The following is a 14,864-nucleotide window of genomic DNA, read 5'->3' as shown; positions in this document are numbered from 1 at the left end:
AGTGAACAGCAATATCAATTTCACTATTTAAAAATACCTCATCTATTTCTTTCATAAAAAGTCCTTTACCACCTATATCTGTACTACAATGATAATATTAATTTCTTGAAGTTGTAAGAGAGACAATGTTCTATTTCTCGAGGGTTTTTATTTGTTTTGTAACCTAGCTGCAGTTTTAATTTAGTAACTATATAAAATAGACCGTAATATATTAAAAAATCTGAAATCAGATCGGATCGGATTTTGAAAACACATCCAATTCCGGTCCATTTATTTTTCAGAAAAATCAGAATTCGGAAAATTTTGGTTTTCGGAAAAAAGTGGCACCCCTAAAGTGAAAACTCATCACCCACGTGTTCCTTCGTGCTCCACATGATGGTTTATGAAAGTAAATTACAACGAACTGAATGAAGTTGATTTGAGTCAGATTCTCTGGAATGTTTAACGATGTGTTCATTTGGTTGCGATATATGATCCTAATGAACGTGGCCTCGAAATGACTAAACAAACATTATTGCTTCGCTCCTCCACCAAAAGTATCTTTTGTATACCTACCGGCCCTACCCTGCTATTTGCCCAAGGAAAAAGAAATGATTGATGGCGGTTTCTCTTAGTAGGGTGGGAAAAACATAACCAAAGTGATATCCACCATACAACAACCTGAAAACTGATTGAAAATGCATGGTGTGAACAAAAGCTCATACATATTAGACAATATTTAGACTTATATAGTACGTTAACCCCGAGTAAATACAAAGGGTAAAAGGGTTCGTCACAAAATATAGAACGTAAGACTTGCTACCATAACAAATAATCACGATATTCTTTTCGTGACGCCGGAGAACAGTAGAGTCCCATATAACCGGTTTTATTTGAACATTCAGAAAAACAAAAGCTTGAAACACACACCGCAGGTGACATTCCGCCCGTAGTGTCACTCTGATCCTCACTTGGTCCACCAATGGAGGAAATCCTTTTGTCGGTTGATCTTCTTCCTCAAGTTGAAGAACTCCATAGAGCAAAGCTTCGCTGTTGGAGGACAACCTCGAACATAAATGTCAACAGGCACAATCACATCACAGCCACGAACAACAGTAGGAGTAGTGGTAGTAGCCACCGCCATTTGCACAACTACCCATCGAAATGACCCATCGAGGTTCGGGCATTTGATCATAAAAGCTCAGACTTCCAAGACGCGCTTCTCTTGGCTGCTTTTCGCAAGGACTGAGTATTTTGTCGTTTTGAAAACCGATAAAAGCAAAACCGTGAGTCACCAAAAGAATTAATCAAATTAGTCATAAGCTTGAAACGCATTGCACAAATTTAACTATTGAACTATGTCGTTTCTTCTTCTGCTTATCAGATCTTGATCCTCGAGCTTCTTTGACATTATCCACTAGGAGCTTCTACTTTCCTCGAAGAGTAATTACATGAGTGCCAATCCTTGGAACTTCTATTTTCCCTAGATGGTTATCCAAATTTGAATATGTAGATACAATAGTCTCACAGAGTCACAGTCCCACAACTCAGACTCACCACTACTTTCCTCCACCAAGACTACCCTCATCATCATCATTATCACACATCTCGCCATATTCTACACCTTTCTTTGAATCGAAACAGCGGTGACTCCCCCCAAATTTCACCATTTTTTGACCCCTCATTTTCACAAATGATATCTGTAGGAACTTTATACTTGGCATCAAGTTCCAGTTCATCTTTAACATGGCCTTTAAGGGAAAAATTAAGTTTATCTGCAAGGCTTTTCGTCCCTCGGCAACAACGTAACCATTTAATTCACTATCACTTTCCGTCTCGCACTCCGCGATGTGAGTCGCAACAAAACAATCAAACCTGTTAGAGTATTTCCAATGCAAGGTTACCAACAAAGCTACCCTTGCATTTGGAAGCTTTGTTGCTATAGTTGTTTTATTTTTATTTTTTAAAAAAAAGACAGAATAATGGTTTCAAAAAAAAATTGGGCAGCCTCGTTGACATTACTTCCATAAGAAAATAAAAATTTACCATATCAAATTGTTCATCTAAAAGGCGAAACTCTCGACTTCTCCTCAACAAATGTCAAAAATATTTATAATGGCGAGAAAATAATTCAGCATTTTTGGTTATGTGTGTTTTAAAAGGACTGTCTAAAAATTTAACGCCCAAGTCTCAGCTAATCCATGTACCATGAGGAGGAACATTTTCTTTGGACAGAAAATCATGTAACATCGTAATATTAGCTAGCTATTAAGGAATACATAAGTTTGGTTGTCTACGATCATGTTTTCAAGCTAGTTATCTCCACCAACAATTTATAATGCATTGTCAGTTTGTCACCTAGTAGCACCATGACTTGTCTAACTACCAACAGTATACCACAAATCACAAAACCCCACCAACTCAAATCTTCGAAGTACTTACGTGTATAGTTGCAATCTGAACCTAGTCATCCTGATGCCTCAATAGTTTCATGTTTCACAGCTCGCAGACTATATACACACAAATAAAAAATTTACCAATAAGAGCAGACTTGCTTAATTAGAAAATGATAACTTCATAGCAATCAAACTATTAAAGGAACAACTGAAGGCACGTGGGGAAAATACCTCACATGCACTTGACAAACAAACAATCCTACTCAATAGTGTCATAAAAGGGTCAGTGGGGACTTACCCTTGCCATGTTGAAAGAAGGAAACCTTGTAAATGGTTTTGATACCATATCAAATTGTTCATCTAAAAGACGCCGAACTCTCGGCTTCTCCTCAACAAATTTGCTATATATCTTCTTGTAAACTATCCAAACTTCATTATCCACACGCCCATTGCTTACTATGCGCTCTTCATTCAAATTTATCTTCTCATCCAAACTTACCACCCTCTCCTTCTTCCGGAACATTTTCCTGCACAACAAAATCCTCTTCCAAGTCCTCCACATCCGAACCAAATCGAGACATGTCACTATCATGATCAAGTAAAGCCGATACTTCCGGACCAACAACTTTCTGAACCTTCACACCAATCGTCTTCGCCGCAACTCCATAAATCGAATTATCATTAAAATCGTCACCAATTCCTGACACATTCACTCTCGGCGCATCATAAGCCGGAAAACATAACTCAATGAATACCCAAAACATTAAATGAAACTAAATTTGTTAATTGTAACTAAACTTTACCGAGCGAAATTATCATTAAAATCGTCACCAATTCGACACATTCACTCTCGACGATCATATATGCCTAGAAAACATAACTCAATGAATACCCAAAAACATTAAATGAAACTAAATTTGTTAATTGTAACCGAACTTTACCGTGAGCGAAAAGTCGATCAAGTTTAGCTTTACTATTCTCATAATAAGCGTAATCACCACCAATTCTTGATTTCGCACCAATCATCCGAAAACCCAAGTTCCAAAAATCTCTTTCCTAATACGGCTTGAAGAGGAAGACCCACCCGAACCCGAACCGGTTTTTATTTACTTTTTTTTTTATATCTCATCTTCGTTTCCATCTTCATCTACATCCGCATTAGAAATATCATCAAAGATTTATCATCGGGCGGGGATAAGCTGCTTTTATTTCTTATTATCATCATACACATTTTGCTGTAAACCCATATCTAGTTAAACAACCTAATTTTTTAAAAAATGTAAACAGAATGAAAGATAAGAGGCATCAGCTCTTCCTATTCACCTAAAACTCATAAAACACAATTTATTTGATTGAGTTTTCATTTCAAGTCAATAAAACTCGTCATTTGCCTCTGCTATTGTAAACTAAAAAAGATTGGATCTAATAAGGCTTTGCAAAGAATATATCCTTACATAGAAGATCGGTCTTATTTCTGGCATTGATGATGCATTGTGACGACTCATTGTAACCTTGTAATATATAAAAGTCGGAGTTACGATTTCTGAGGAAAATAAGATTGGATGTAGTCTTACCGTGACAACTCGCAAGAGAAACTTTTAAAAATAGAGAACGGATTTGAGAGAGTGATTCACAGAGGAAAAAAAGATAACTGTTGATCTTAGATTGGTGATGATTGAAGAAGCAAAGATGGTTTGCCGTTTTTTTTCCTATAAAAACCCATCCTTTCTCTTGCCTTCACAATTCGTGTAAGCCTTTGATCTGAAACACGGTATTAAAATGAAAAAGAACTTCTTGTTTTGTTTGGAGATAAGATTTAAGAACGGAGTAAGAATGGAGATAAAATTTAAGAATGAGATAAGATTTAAGAAAGAGGTTTTTATCTACTTATCTATTTTGGGTTTTTATGTATTTTGGGCTACGAACAATTGAAATCGCAAAAAAAGGGCGTAAAAAAAGGGCGTAGAATTCATTTTTTTAAGTAAAATCTGATGTGTCAGTTTGAGAGAAAAATGGGAGCTGACGTGGGTCACTGGGAGCATTCTCAACTACTCAGTATTAATGGTCTTAGATTCCTATTGATCAGTAACTAGACATCATGAGATATCTCGTAAATGGCTGATTGAGATAGTCCACTACATAAAATAGGACCCGATCCATGTGCTATTTCTCAATTTTAAACAAGCAGTATAGTTTGGTGTTGACATGCGTCCACTCAACAACGTCATACAGTGCAATTAAATGTCGCATTTGTACCCCCTTTGGCACTAATTTAGAGTTCAGTGATGGTTCTTTCAGGAACGATGGAATGGCTTTCCGTTCATGGTGTCACAAAATTAACTAAAGTGTTTTACGCCAGTGAGATATTTGTAAACTGGTGATAACTGTTATGAAACTTTAGTTATTAGGCATTTCGCCTATGATAGTGATGGTTTAAATCGATCACATCTTACCCTGAGAAACGCTAGCAGGAGACGCCGCACTTGTGAGATGGCATACAAGCCAGTACCTCATATATATCACTAAAAACTCTCGCAAATCTTTTCGATTCTTCCCCTAAGAAAAGAATATATAACCTTTAGGATTGAATCTATTTTTAGGTGTTGCTAATTGATCCAAGAGACCTATGTAGTGGGCCTAGCTTGCCAAGTATTCTAATCATGTGACGTATTGCTCAATGTCAGATAATACAACAACCAGCAAAGTCTACTGTTCCCTAGATACTTATACGTTGCTGTATTCATTCCTGCCTTAGAAAAGCTTCAAGTCTGAACGTGTAATGCATGAGCCCCCCTACTCCACAAGAGTGGAAGAAATAGCTTTATCTAGACGCGTGTCGGTATCCAAACGCCAGAACGCATTTTAAGTCAAAGTTCTCCATTACTTCCTAACTTCCAACCAAAACACATAATTAGATTATCGGAAAAATAAAAGAAGAAAACAAAACACATAATTAGTGTGGAAACAAACTTTGGAGTTTGGAGTTTGGAGTTGGACTTAGTTTGAGTATAGGGGAGTGACAAATTTCCCAGTTTGGGACTTTGATTCAGCAGCAAAATGCACAACAAGTATGAATTTTGAAGAAGATATATTATTGTATGGCAGTGGACATTCCTCGTATATAAGAAGGTCGTTAGTATGTCAATACTTTTTTAATAGGACAGCCTACGAATTTGACATTTAAATATTTAATATCATCGGATACCAAGTTGCAAATACAACTTCTTCCGAATAAGCACAGTAATTTGTGGGTAAAAGAATTCTTAATCTACTTTAGCAGAAGGGGCGGTGGTGGAAATCATTTTTTTGATCGCAAGTCCACGACCATATTTACGTCAGTGTCACGGGGTAACATATTGCACTATTAATAATACAACTTCCTCCTACCAAGTGTGACACTCAAAAGTTCCTTTCACAAGTGAACAACTGTCTAAATATGCAATCCAAAAAAATACAAAACGTTCTATTTGTGTTCTTCATTTTCCTATTCTTGCAGAGCAGCACTTCCCTGGCTTACAAAACCTTTGGTGGGAGAAAAGAACTTGTGTTCACAGAAATGTCTGCAGGCCCAACTAGTGGAGCGCCAAGTGGTGGAAGTGGTTCAAGCCATGGTAAGAATTGGAGCAGCAGTTGGGGCTGGGGATCAAGTCCTGGAAGTGGTTGGGGATATGGTTCAGGGTCAGGTCGATCTCCAAATGGACATGGGAAGGGGTTTGGTTTCGGCTTTGGTTCCGGCTCTGGGTTGGGTTCCGGATATGGCTATGGATCTGGCAGTGGTGGTGCTTATGGTGGTGGTAGTGGTAGTGGTTCGGGCTATGCTGGAGGTGGTACCGGTGGAGGAAGTGGTGGATCAGGTGGTAATCGAACACCATCTGTATCTGGAGGAAATTAAGAAGTGATACAAAGTTGGAGACTAGTTATGTGTGCTATACACTGTTGTGCTGTGTGGTGTGTCACGTGTGTTTAAGAATAGTAGTGATATGCAATTATGCACATACGTTATATATCTATGCTACTATGTTTTAGTAAGCAATAGCCACTCGTGAATAAATAGCACACTTCTTACATCAACCAACGGAATTGTATTGTTAGTTTGTTACCGAGGTTTTGAACTCGAGCAAATGCATGATGTACAATTGTACATTAGGTATATATAATGTAGTTATACTTATCTTGGGTATCTTTGGCAATAATATGAATGCTAAATGAACATGGTATCATGTATCAACTATCAAAAGCTCCTGATACTAACTGAACTCAAATTGCAATTGATGCATGCTTTCCTACAAATTGGTTAACACTACAAAAGGTTTTTCCGGCCAACGAAATAGCCTTGCCCAGGCTGAGATTGAGCCTTATATTCTGACTATGATGTGTGGCAATCTCAGATTACCATGGAGATGTTTATGTGTGTGGCTGACTCAAACTCGAATGTTTTTGCATTTAGTTTTCACATTGGCAAGCAATTCAGGTTGAAAATGCTTGTGAAAAGGATTGGACCTGCCGACCTGTAGGTTTTTTGGAAGGAAATGATAATAATTAAAATTAATTGAGCAACTACAAAGACGCTGAAATAATACTGACTGCAAAATTCCTCATTAGAGCAACGCCAGTGGTTTGCGCATAATGTATAAACTGAAAACTTTTTTGGAGTGCCCAAAACATACTCCCAGGTCCCAGTAGTACACCTACACTCAAAAATTATTTCTAAACTCACAGTTTCACAATTTTGAGACTCAGTTCAAGTTTTGACATTTGGCTAGTGACCTAGTGTTACGTGTAGCGCGTCAAGTCTTTAGCTCTAGTCTCACAGCAACTAAATGTTGTTTGAGTAAGCTTAATAGAGAATGTAATGTAGAACAAAGTAGAAATTTAGAAGAAATAGATTACAAAATCACTCGATTAGTAGAGAAGTGAAGAAGAAAGGCAAGAGATTTAGATTAACAACAACAATAAGTAAGAAAAAGATAAAAATTTAGAGTAGAAAGATAAATAATAACAAAGAGAACTCAATTGAGAGATTCTTGAATAATAATCAAATCATAATAATCATAATGGGTTCGTTTACAAAATACTAGAGAAGCCATATTTATATTTATCGGTATGGTTTCTTGGACTCTAACCAATACAAAATACCTATAATTCTAATTCGACACAAATTAAGAAATAACTTAACTCCTAATAATAGTATTCTAGAATCATCTAGAACATAAGTATTCTATCCAACATTAGAATACCTCGCGGAATTTATGGTGCAATTGAAGTTTAGCTGCTGTGTCAAATGTCAGTACAAAACCTTAAAAGAAAGAGTTAAACACGCCTATTAGCAATGAGTACAGTTACTCAAAAAAGTAAAAAGTTGAGCAGCATGTCAATCAGATAACCGAACGACCACCGCAGTAGCACGAAGGCTGCTGAGAAAGATCCTCTATTACTTGGAGATCCCCACCGAATCTCCATCCACTACTCACGCTCGGCTCGTACAGTCCTGTTTCATTGACGAGGCTTTACTGCTTTAGTTAACGTCTCAATTTCACTCTAGGATGTAGGAACACCGTATTATAGAACAGATCCTGTTCAAGTAAGATCTACAAAATGATAAAACGTAACAAGCTAGAGACCGGGAAAAAGTATTTGATTATATTTGCAACTTATCTGTAGGAGCACTTGATAATCCACCTACCAAGATAGTGAAAGCAACCAATCACTTTTCGAGTTTGTAATTCTCTCAGCAATTTTCTTGTTTCTAAACATGCTTTTATACCAACAATACCCATACTACCAAAACTTAAACTTAATTCCTATGCACTCCGCAAATCCAGCAAAAACGCACAATACAAAAGCATAGCCACTCAAGATAGCTAAGGCTGTAACTGATGACGCATAGATGGTATCCACGTACATGTTGATCAACCCTGTAAACACATTTGCCTACACATACAAAATGAAAAAAACATTAAGTAATAAAGATAACCAAGGGAAAAAGAACACAAAATGACTTTAGCAATCAGCACACAACTGTAAATTCTAAAAAGATATCACAAAAATCAAATTAATTGATTAGATGTTCTCTAGGTGGCACTTTCGCAGAAAATATTCACTAGAAAAGCTTGGATGCATGTAAATGGAGTTGAATATATACTGTAACTTAGCTCACCAGAAGAAATATTCCTAGTAAATTGCGACAGAATGCTTCTTCTAGTACCAACATCTTGTGTTCACCATTGAATTCTGAAAGCATCAAAATTGCTAATACCTGCAAGATTAAACACTTCTATTTGAGGAACAAAATTTTAGTTTGAACATAGTAAACACCCCTTATTCTTTACAACTGCTAATTTGATCTGACCCTTAGAAGATAGTACCCAATATTAATAGGTTGACGACAACTCCACGATTCACCTGCTTTGTGCTTTCATTTCTTTCTTGAGTTTCTTCTTCTTTCTCCTTACTCCTCCAATCACTTTTCTTTCTCTATTTCCATTCTTGCTTTTCTTTCATTTAATTGCTTAACTCTCACTACTACCTCAAAATCAGCTAATAAGAGTAATTGTTTTTCACGCAAGCCCAAGTGCAGCCAAGTATCAGCATATCATATGAACTACCCACTAATTTCTTGTAGTTAAGATATAAAACACAACAGAAGGCTTGGCGATTTAACAGGCTCGGCAAATGCAATTTTCCCCTACAATAGATGCAATATGCAAGTCCTGAAATTTTTATAATAAAATTCAGTCAAGAAAATGAAATACCTGAAAATTTTGTGCCAATACAAGTGTCACATATGCCAAATTACACTGCATCAAAATTTAGCAATAAGAAATTCAGTCCTTGATGTAATCCTCTAATCAAGTGCAAAAATCAATTGAAGTAGCAAAGTTTTACCATTCGGCGGGAAACTCTTTCCACATGCTTGTCTAGAATGACAGTCAACACCCTACAAAATCCATTAAATCATAGTTTTGGAAATGAAGTCTCAACATGAAGGTAGTTTCCCAGGGAGCACATTCCACCGAAACAAACAAACAAACACATAGGAAAAATAATCTTGAATTAGAAGTGTTACCAAAACATAATAGCAAGAATCCAGATTCTAGTCCTTGTCCTTTGGTCGCTTCTTATCCTTGATGTGGCATAATTGTCTCCAAAGAAAAGAGTTTTACCCAGAAAGACTCCAACAAGGTACAGACCCCAATATCCTGACCCATGAAATTGTTTAACCTTTCAGCAAACAAACAAAACCACAAACGAAATACATACATATATACATGGAGAGAGTCGACAACACAAGCTTCATGCAGCACAATTAAAGATGGAATGGAACTAAAAAAAAACATATATATGTAATAATGGCTGAGCTTCTGTAGTATCAGAACATTCTCTAACTAATCCTATTAACAATTCTTACAGTCCCTAAAACTATGTTACTTATTTAGATAGCAAATGATTAAATGCCAAGTACAGAAAGCATCCCAAACTCTTCCTATTAACATTAGTCAGAGATACTCCAAACTCTTCCTTTTAGCAATTTCAACGGTCCTTATGTTAAACTAACTGGTATACAACTAGCACTTGGATAAATGAACAGTGGAAAAGGACTCCTAACCTTTCATTAATTCAAATGGGCCATAAGTTAAAATACATGGAAAAATGTATTAACAACTGGAGAAGAAGTTATATGGATGACACTAACTCGAAGTCTCAAACTATGCATGCTTTCAACTTGAGATATTTCTTGTCCAGTGCATAAGTTAAGGAATAAATTTGCAAACTTTTACAGATTGGTCAAAAAATGTGTTAAAGAGATATCGTCTAACTGCCTATGGCATAGAAAAAAAAGTAAATTTCTAAAATAAGAACTACATCTACTCAAAGGATTAAATTAATGAGAAACCTTTGAAACAGATCTCTTGAAATCCTCACCAAATATACTAAATATCCCTTCCTTATTTTGGCTGATGATGTTCGCTGTCCTTTTGTTGGATAGAAGATAATCGTTCAAGCCACACAACAAGCACGTCTGGTAACCTGAACAATAGTAAATTTGAAATTGACTTTCCACAACATGCAAATGGTAACTCAGGGAAAAACAGACAATTGAAATCTTCATTAGCTCTATACCTATGAGCACCAGTAAACCTAGAACACCACAGCATTTAGGACTGATGCTGATTAGGGATGTTAAGATGGATACAGCAGCAAGGGTGAAAAAGAAATTCCAGTGGACACCATATTCTCCTACATGGACCTACAAAGAACAAAGAGATAGTATGACGAGTATAGAACAAACTTCAGCCATGACAAAAAGTTCAATTTCAAAATCAACAAATGACACATAACACAAAAAGAATAATGAGTTATGATTAAGTGGAGTACTCGAAAAAATGTTCAAGGAAAAGACAATTGACAGTATCATCAGCATCAATTATAAGTTCAGTTCCCAACCTGATAATCAACACTAACTGTAGAAATGAGCCGACCAAATCCCAGGAGGATCAGAGGGCCTGTTGACCGAGCGCAGTCTTCCACTCCCTAAGAAAAGTATTAAAAAAAATGCGTCCACTTCATTGACGCAAAACAATATTCATCACAAAGTTAAACTGTCTCGTGAAATAAGTTCACAGGTTACTGCTCCACGAAATAAATTAACTTCACTGTATACGAGTCAGTAAGCAGCATCAACTTTCCTTCTTGCCATTGAACCATTGGCAAGAAGGGAAAAAAAATTTAACTAGTATTACTAAACAAAAGAATAAAAGATAAATGGGATCCCACAATTCAAGATGAGGTTAAAGTTGATCCCTATACTGCAAAAGACTCCCAGGGGTTACCATTGTGGTGTACAGAAAACAGTGACCACATACAACCACCTTAGTCCTGGCCCCAGTGAACAGAGACCATACGACCTTCTTTGAAACAAGACTTCTCTTGCAAAATGCCAATCAGACCCTATTGAAACAACATATCAGTATTCAAGATTTCAGTACTCTCCATGTCTGACTGGTTCCTCTGTTTGTGCATTCTGATCCCACCTTATTCCTTCAGCACCACTGGAGCTACCCCATCTCCAAAAGTCCAAAGATCCCTTTGGAATATGTAAGGTCACTATTTTTCTGTTTTAGATCTAGGAGTCCCCAAATGATTTATTAACTCTCCTTGCTGATTCTTAATTTTGCTCATTGTTGAGATGTTTAGTATAGTCCCAAATGGGACAAAGATTAGCCGTGAATGAGTAACTGAGTAAGTATCAACTAATTCATACGGTAAAACTGCGAATGGCTCATTACATCGGTCATATTTTGTTTGATGGTATCTGCAACTAAAATAACTGTAGCAATCCTAGATCTAATACATACAACAAACCCCGACTTCAGGACGGGATGCATCTAATTTACAAGGTCAACGCGGGCAATGCCCATTGCTTTACACCAATATTGATTAGTAAACTTTGGAGCATCCACCTCAGACCAAACTGGCTATGAGTGGTGAGGCACAGGAGCTTAAATACTGTTATGCAACATTCTGAATTCCCATCTGGGACTCTACATAACACCTCAACACTCAGTATGCATGTTGATATGTCATAGCATCTTGATGAACCTTTATTTGAAGCCTTTTTAAGAGATACAGATGTCAATCTCTGCTACTCACTGTGCATACTCCTTCAGTATAATGGCACCCTATGCTCCACTAAGTCATGGACCCCCTCCCTTCAAAACTTGTCAGCTGGTATGGGTACGAAATTAAACAAATGGGGCGTCTAAACCTATTTCACATTACCTAGAATGCAAAATGATGTGAAGGCAAATTAGTCTCCCATGTTTAGATCTCTAAATGTTAATATTGATATCTTGTACCAAAAATCAGCATGCCTATGTTAAATAGGATAGTAATGATTCATCGGGAGAAAAGAAAGGGCAGTACTGCAAGTATCCGTACATATATATATACAAACAAAATCAGATGCTCAGGTATATATACCGACTCACGTCGATAGGACATCGCGTGCTTGTCGCGAAACTAGTGCATTTGCCAGTACAAATGACCCCACACCAAGATCCATCTGTTCAAGCGATAGAAGTTGTCAGAATCATAAATTCAGGTAAGAAAGAGAAATCAGAATGAAAACTGACAAAAATACTGATAGTTACCAGGCCAGTGCCGTAAGTCTCAGTCTTCGCATATCGTCTGGGAAATATTTTGAAGTCAACAGCCAAGATACACAGGCACGTCACAATCACCTAAATTGCAAAACAATTAATCCTTACGAAAGGCAAAAGAATTAAAATACAAAAAAAATAGTTTAACCAGAATAAATAATCCATGGAAGAAATCTATTGTACCACTGAAACTCTGTATGAAGAAATAATTGTTCTAACAGAATATGTGGCCTGTCTCCCACCATCAGAAGAAGAAGAAGAACGAAATCTACAAATGAAATACAGCAGATCAGATAAAGGTTAATATATTTCGTCAGCTGTACAGTCAGTTTACCATCTAACAAATTTGAGCAGTCTACGCATGTTCTACATGAGACTATATCTGGCTTTTCGAAATGACAATCAAACATCGGTTGAGTCATATACTTACCTTTTAACTGCAAAGCCTACAAACAAAAGCAATGTCAGGCAAATTGAGGATAACTGAGTCCATTCTGCTAGCACCTGCCATGGAGTTACAAAATTTGCAAAGCGCCAATGTAAGTGAATCGTACAAGATCTTTGAACCACAACACAAAGTTGGTCAAGTGTGATAAACATGGAACGTGAGTAAGGAGCGCTTCATTGTTTTTTTGCTAATTTCACAGACATTAAAACATAGTATCTTATGGTCTATGTTAGTTTTTAATCTCATCTAAAACCCTCACCCTAAATCTATATCAAGTCGATTTACATTTTTGTAGCTGATAATCTTGATGTTGTTCACGATGGCACAAATATAAATGTACTGGTTTTGAAAGGAAATCTCATATTAAGTGTCAAGGAATGAGTGCTACACGTTGAGGAGAGAGGAAGCTGTTTATACATTTTGATTTTTAAAAATTTATATGTATGATTCCAAAACTAATAGTAAATTCCCTCCATAAAAAAGAAACTACCAAAATATCAAAATTAACTTCAACAGAAATCTTCACTTAATACTTACAGTGAAAAACAGAAGGATTGGAAGAACCACAAAAAGAAAATCTGCAGCCAATGCGATTATGTAGGCATTCCAAATTCTGCAGCCAATAATTGCCTTATCACCCACTTTTGATGTCGCCTTCATGATATGTACAGGGTCTGAAAACCACACTAAATTTATAGATATCATATTCCATGAATAAACAACGCATTGATCACGTAATAAAAGTATTCATCAGCCAGCACCATCCTTGCCCACAACCCAATACACCGATCCAAAGTCAAAATCATGTCTAAGTGGAAGAAATGCAAGTTTCCAAATTTCTTGCTCTATAAGATTATGCAGAAGCTCATTTCACTTCCACAAACTCGATGGGGAGACCTTTCAGCTTGGACAGGGAAACAAAAGTAGAGTAGAATCAGTAGATTGAGTGTAGGATTCTCCCCAACAAGACAAAACCCCTCCATATGGGTTATTAGGTTTCTTCTTAAGCCACAAATGCTCCTCTTCCTCCCCCATACCTTTACAACCAAAATGCATGCCAAAAACAATCTAGTATTATAACTTGAAAATAGACTTACCATTATGACCTTTGAAACTAAACGAATTCCGTAAAAGAATCAGAATCTGAAATTATGAGTTAAACAAAAACTTTTGAATTGTGAAAATAATATTAACTAAATAAGAATAACAACAACGACTTACAGGTACAATTGCTGTAAGTGCCACAATTTCAAGCATAGAAGATCCACTAAGGTTGCTTATAAATCTAATATTCATCCAAAAATTAAAATTACAATATATAGATGTATTAAAATAATAAGAGTTATGAATGAGGACTTACTCTTCTTTAAATTGTTTGTATGGATTGGAACTGTGAAAAGTATCCATAGAGCGGAAGATCAAAATAGTTTTCACTTTTGAGTGCTGAACTGGTTTATGAGTATATTAATCACATTGTTAACGACTTGTTACTCATTTTAAATCAATAATTGCAATCATGGTTGAGTGTGGTCGTGTGGATTCCAAGTGTTATAGTCACGGTGGCCAATGATACTCAAAAATTAATTATCCAATTCCACGAGATTATCTTAGACTCTCTATTATAGGATCATCAAATTTGTTATTTATCTACAAATTAAGCAAAACATATCTTGAATCTCTTTTATTTAGGTGTTAGTATAGTTTCTAATAAGCACTACTCACATGTGATCTGTTCCCTAATACAACCATTGAAATACCCGCACAATATTGTCTTCACTATCTTCTTCTATCTAATAAAATATAACAGTGTGGGCCCTCCACGCCCACCTATTTACTCTTGGATTTAAAATATGACTCGACAAATCCAAAAAATAAAAAATG

At 36.4% G+C, this 14,864-nt stretch overlaps 2 protein-coding genes across 2 annotated transcripts; one reads left to right on the top strand and one right to left on the bottom strand.

The window, feature by feature from the left end:
* The first annotated feature begins 5,638 nt into the window (after positions 1 to 5,638).
* Positions 5,639 to 6,546, top strand: LOC147523958 (uncharacterized). The gene has a single exon (XM_086601083.1). It carries the CDS (start codon positions 5,812 to 5,814, stop codon positions 6,265 to 6,267), a length of 456 nt encoding a protein of 151 aa, XP_086457209.1. The 5' UTR covers positions 5,639 to 5,811; the 3' UTR covers positions 6,268 to 6,546.
* Positions 6,547 to 7,609: 1,063 nt separating this feature from the next.
* Positions 7,610 to 14,744, bottom strand: LOC147523957 (transferases, transferring acyl groups). Its single transcript, XM_086601077.1, is given in 17 exon segments — positions 7,610 to 8,306; positions 8,533 to 8,631; positions 9,128 to 9,172; positions 9,261 to 9,312; positions 9,442 to 9,574; positions 10,299 to 10,403; positions 10,497 to 10,623; positions 10,821 to 10,888; positions 10,891 to 10,907; positions 12,365 to 12,438; positions 12,527 to 12,616; positions 12,719 to 12,803; positions 12,966 to 13,039; positions 13,521 to 13,657; positions 14,081 to 14,126; positions 14,205 to 14,268; positions 14,344 to 14,744. Coding segments are annotated over 17 exon segments (1,416 nt in total). The 5' UTR covers positions 14,391 to 14,744; the 3' UTR covers positions 7,610 to 8,153.
* Between the last annotated feature and the right edge of the window lie 120 nt (positions 14,745 to 14,864).

Source organism: Coptis chinensis, chromosome 1 (assembly GCF_015680905.1).
Source record: "Coptis chinensis isolate HL-2020 chromosome 1, ASM1568090v1, whole genome shotgun sequence".
In the NCBI taxonomy this organism is placed as follows: domain Eukaryota; kingdom Viridiplantae; phylum Streptophyta; class Magnoliopsida; order Ranunculales; family Ranunculaceae; genus Coptis; species Coptis chinensis.
This window is presented reverse-complemented; position numbering and strand designations above follow the sequence as displayed.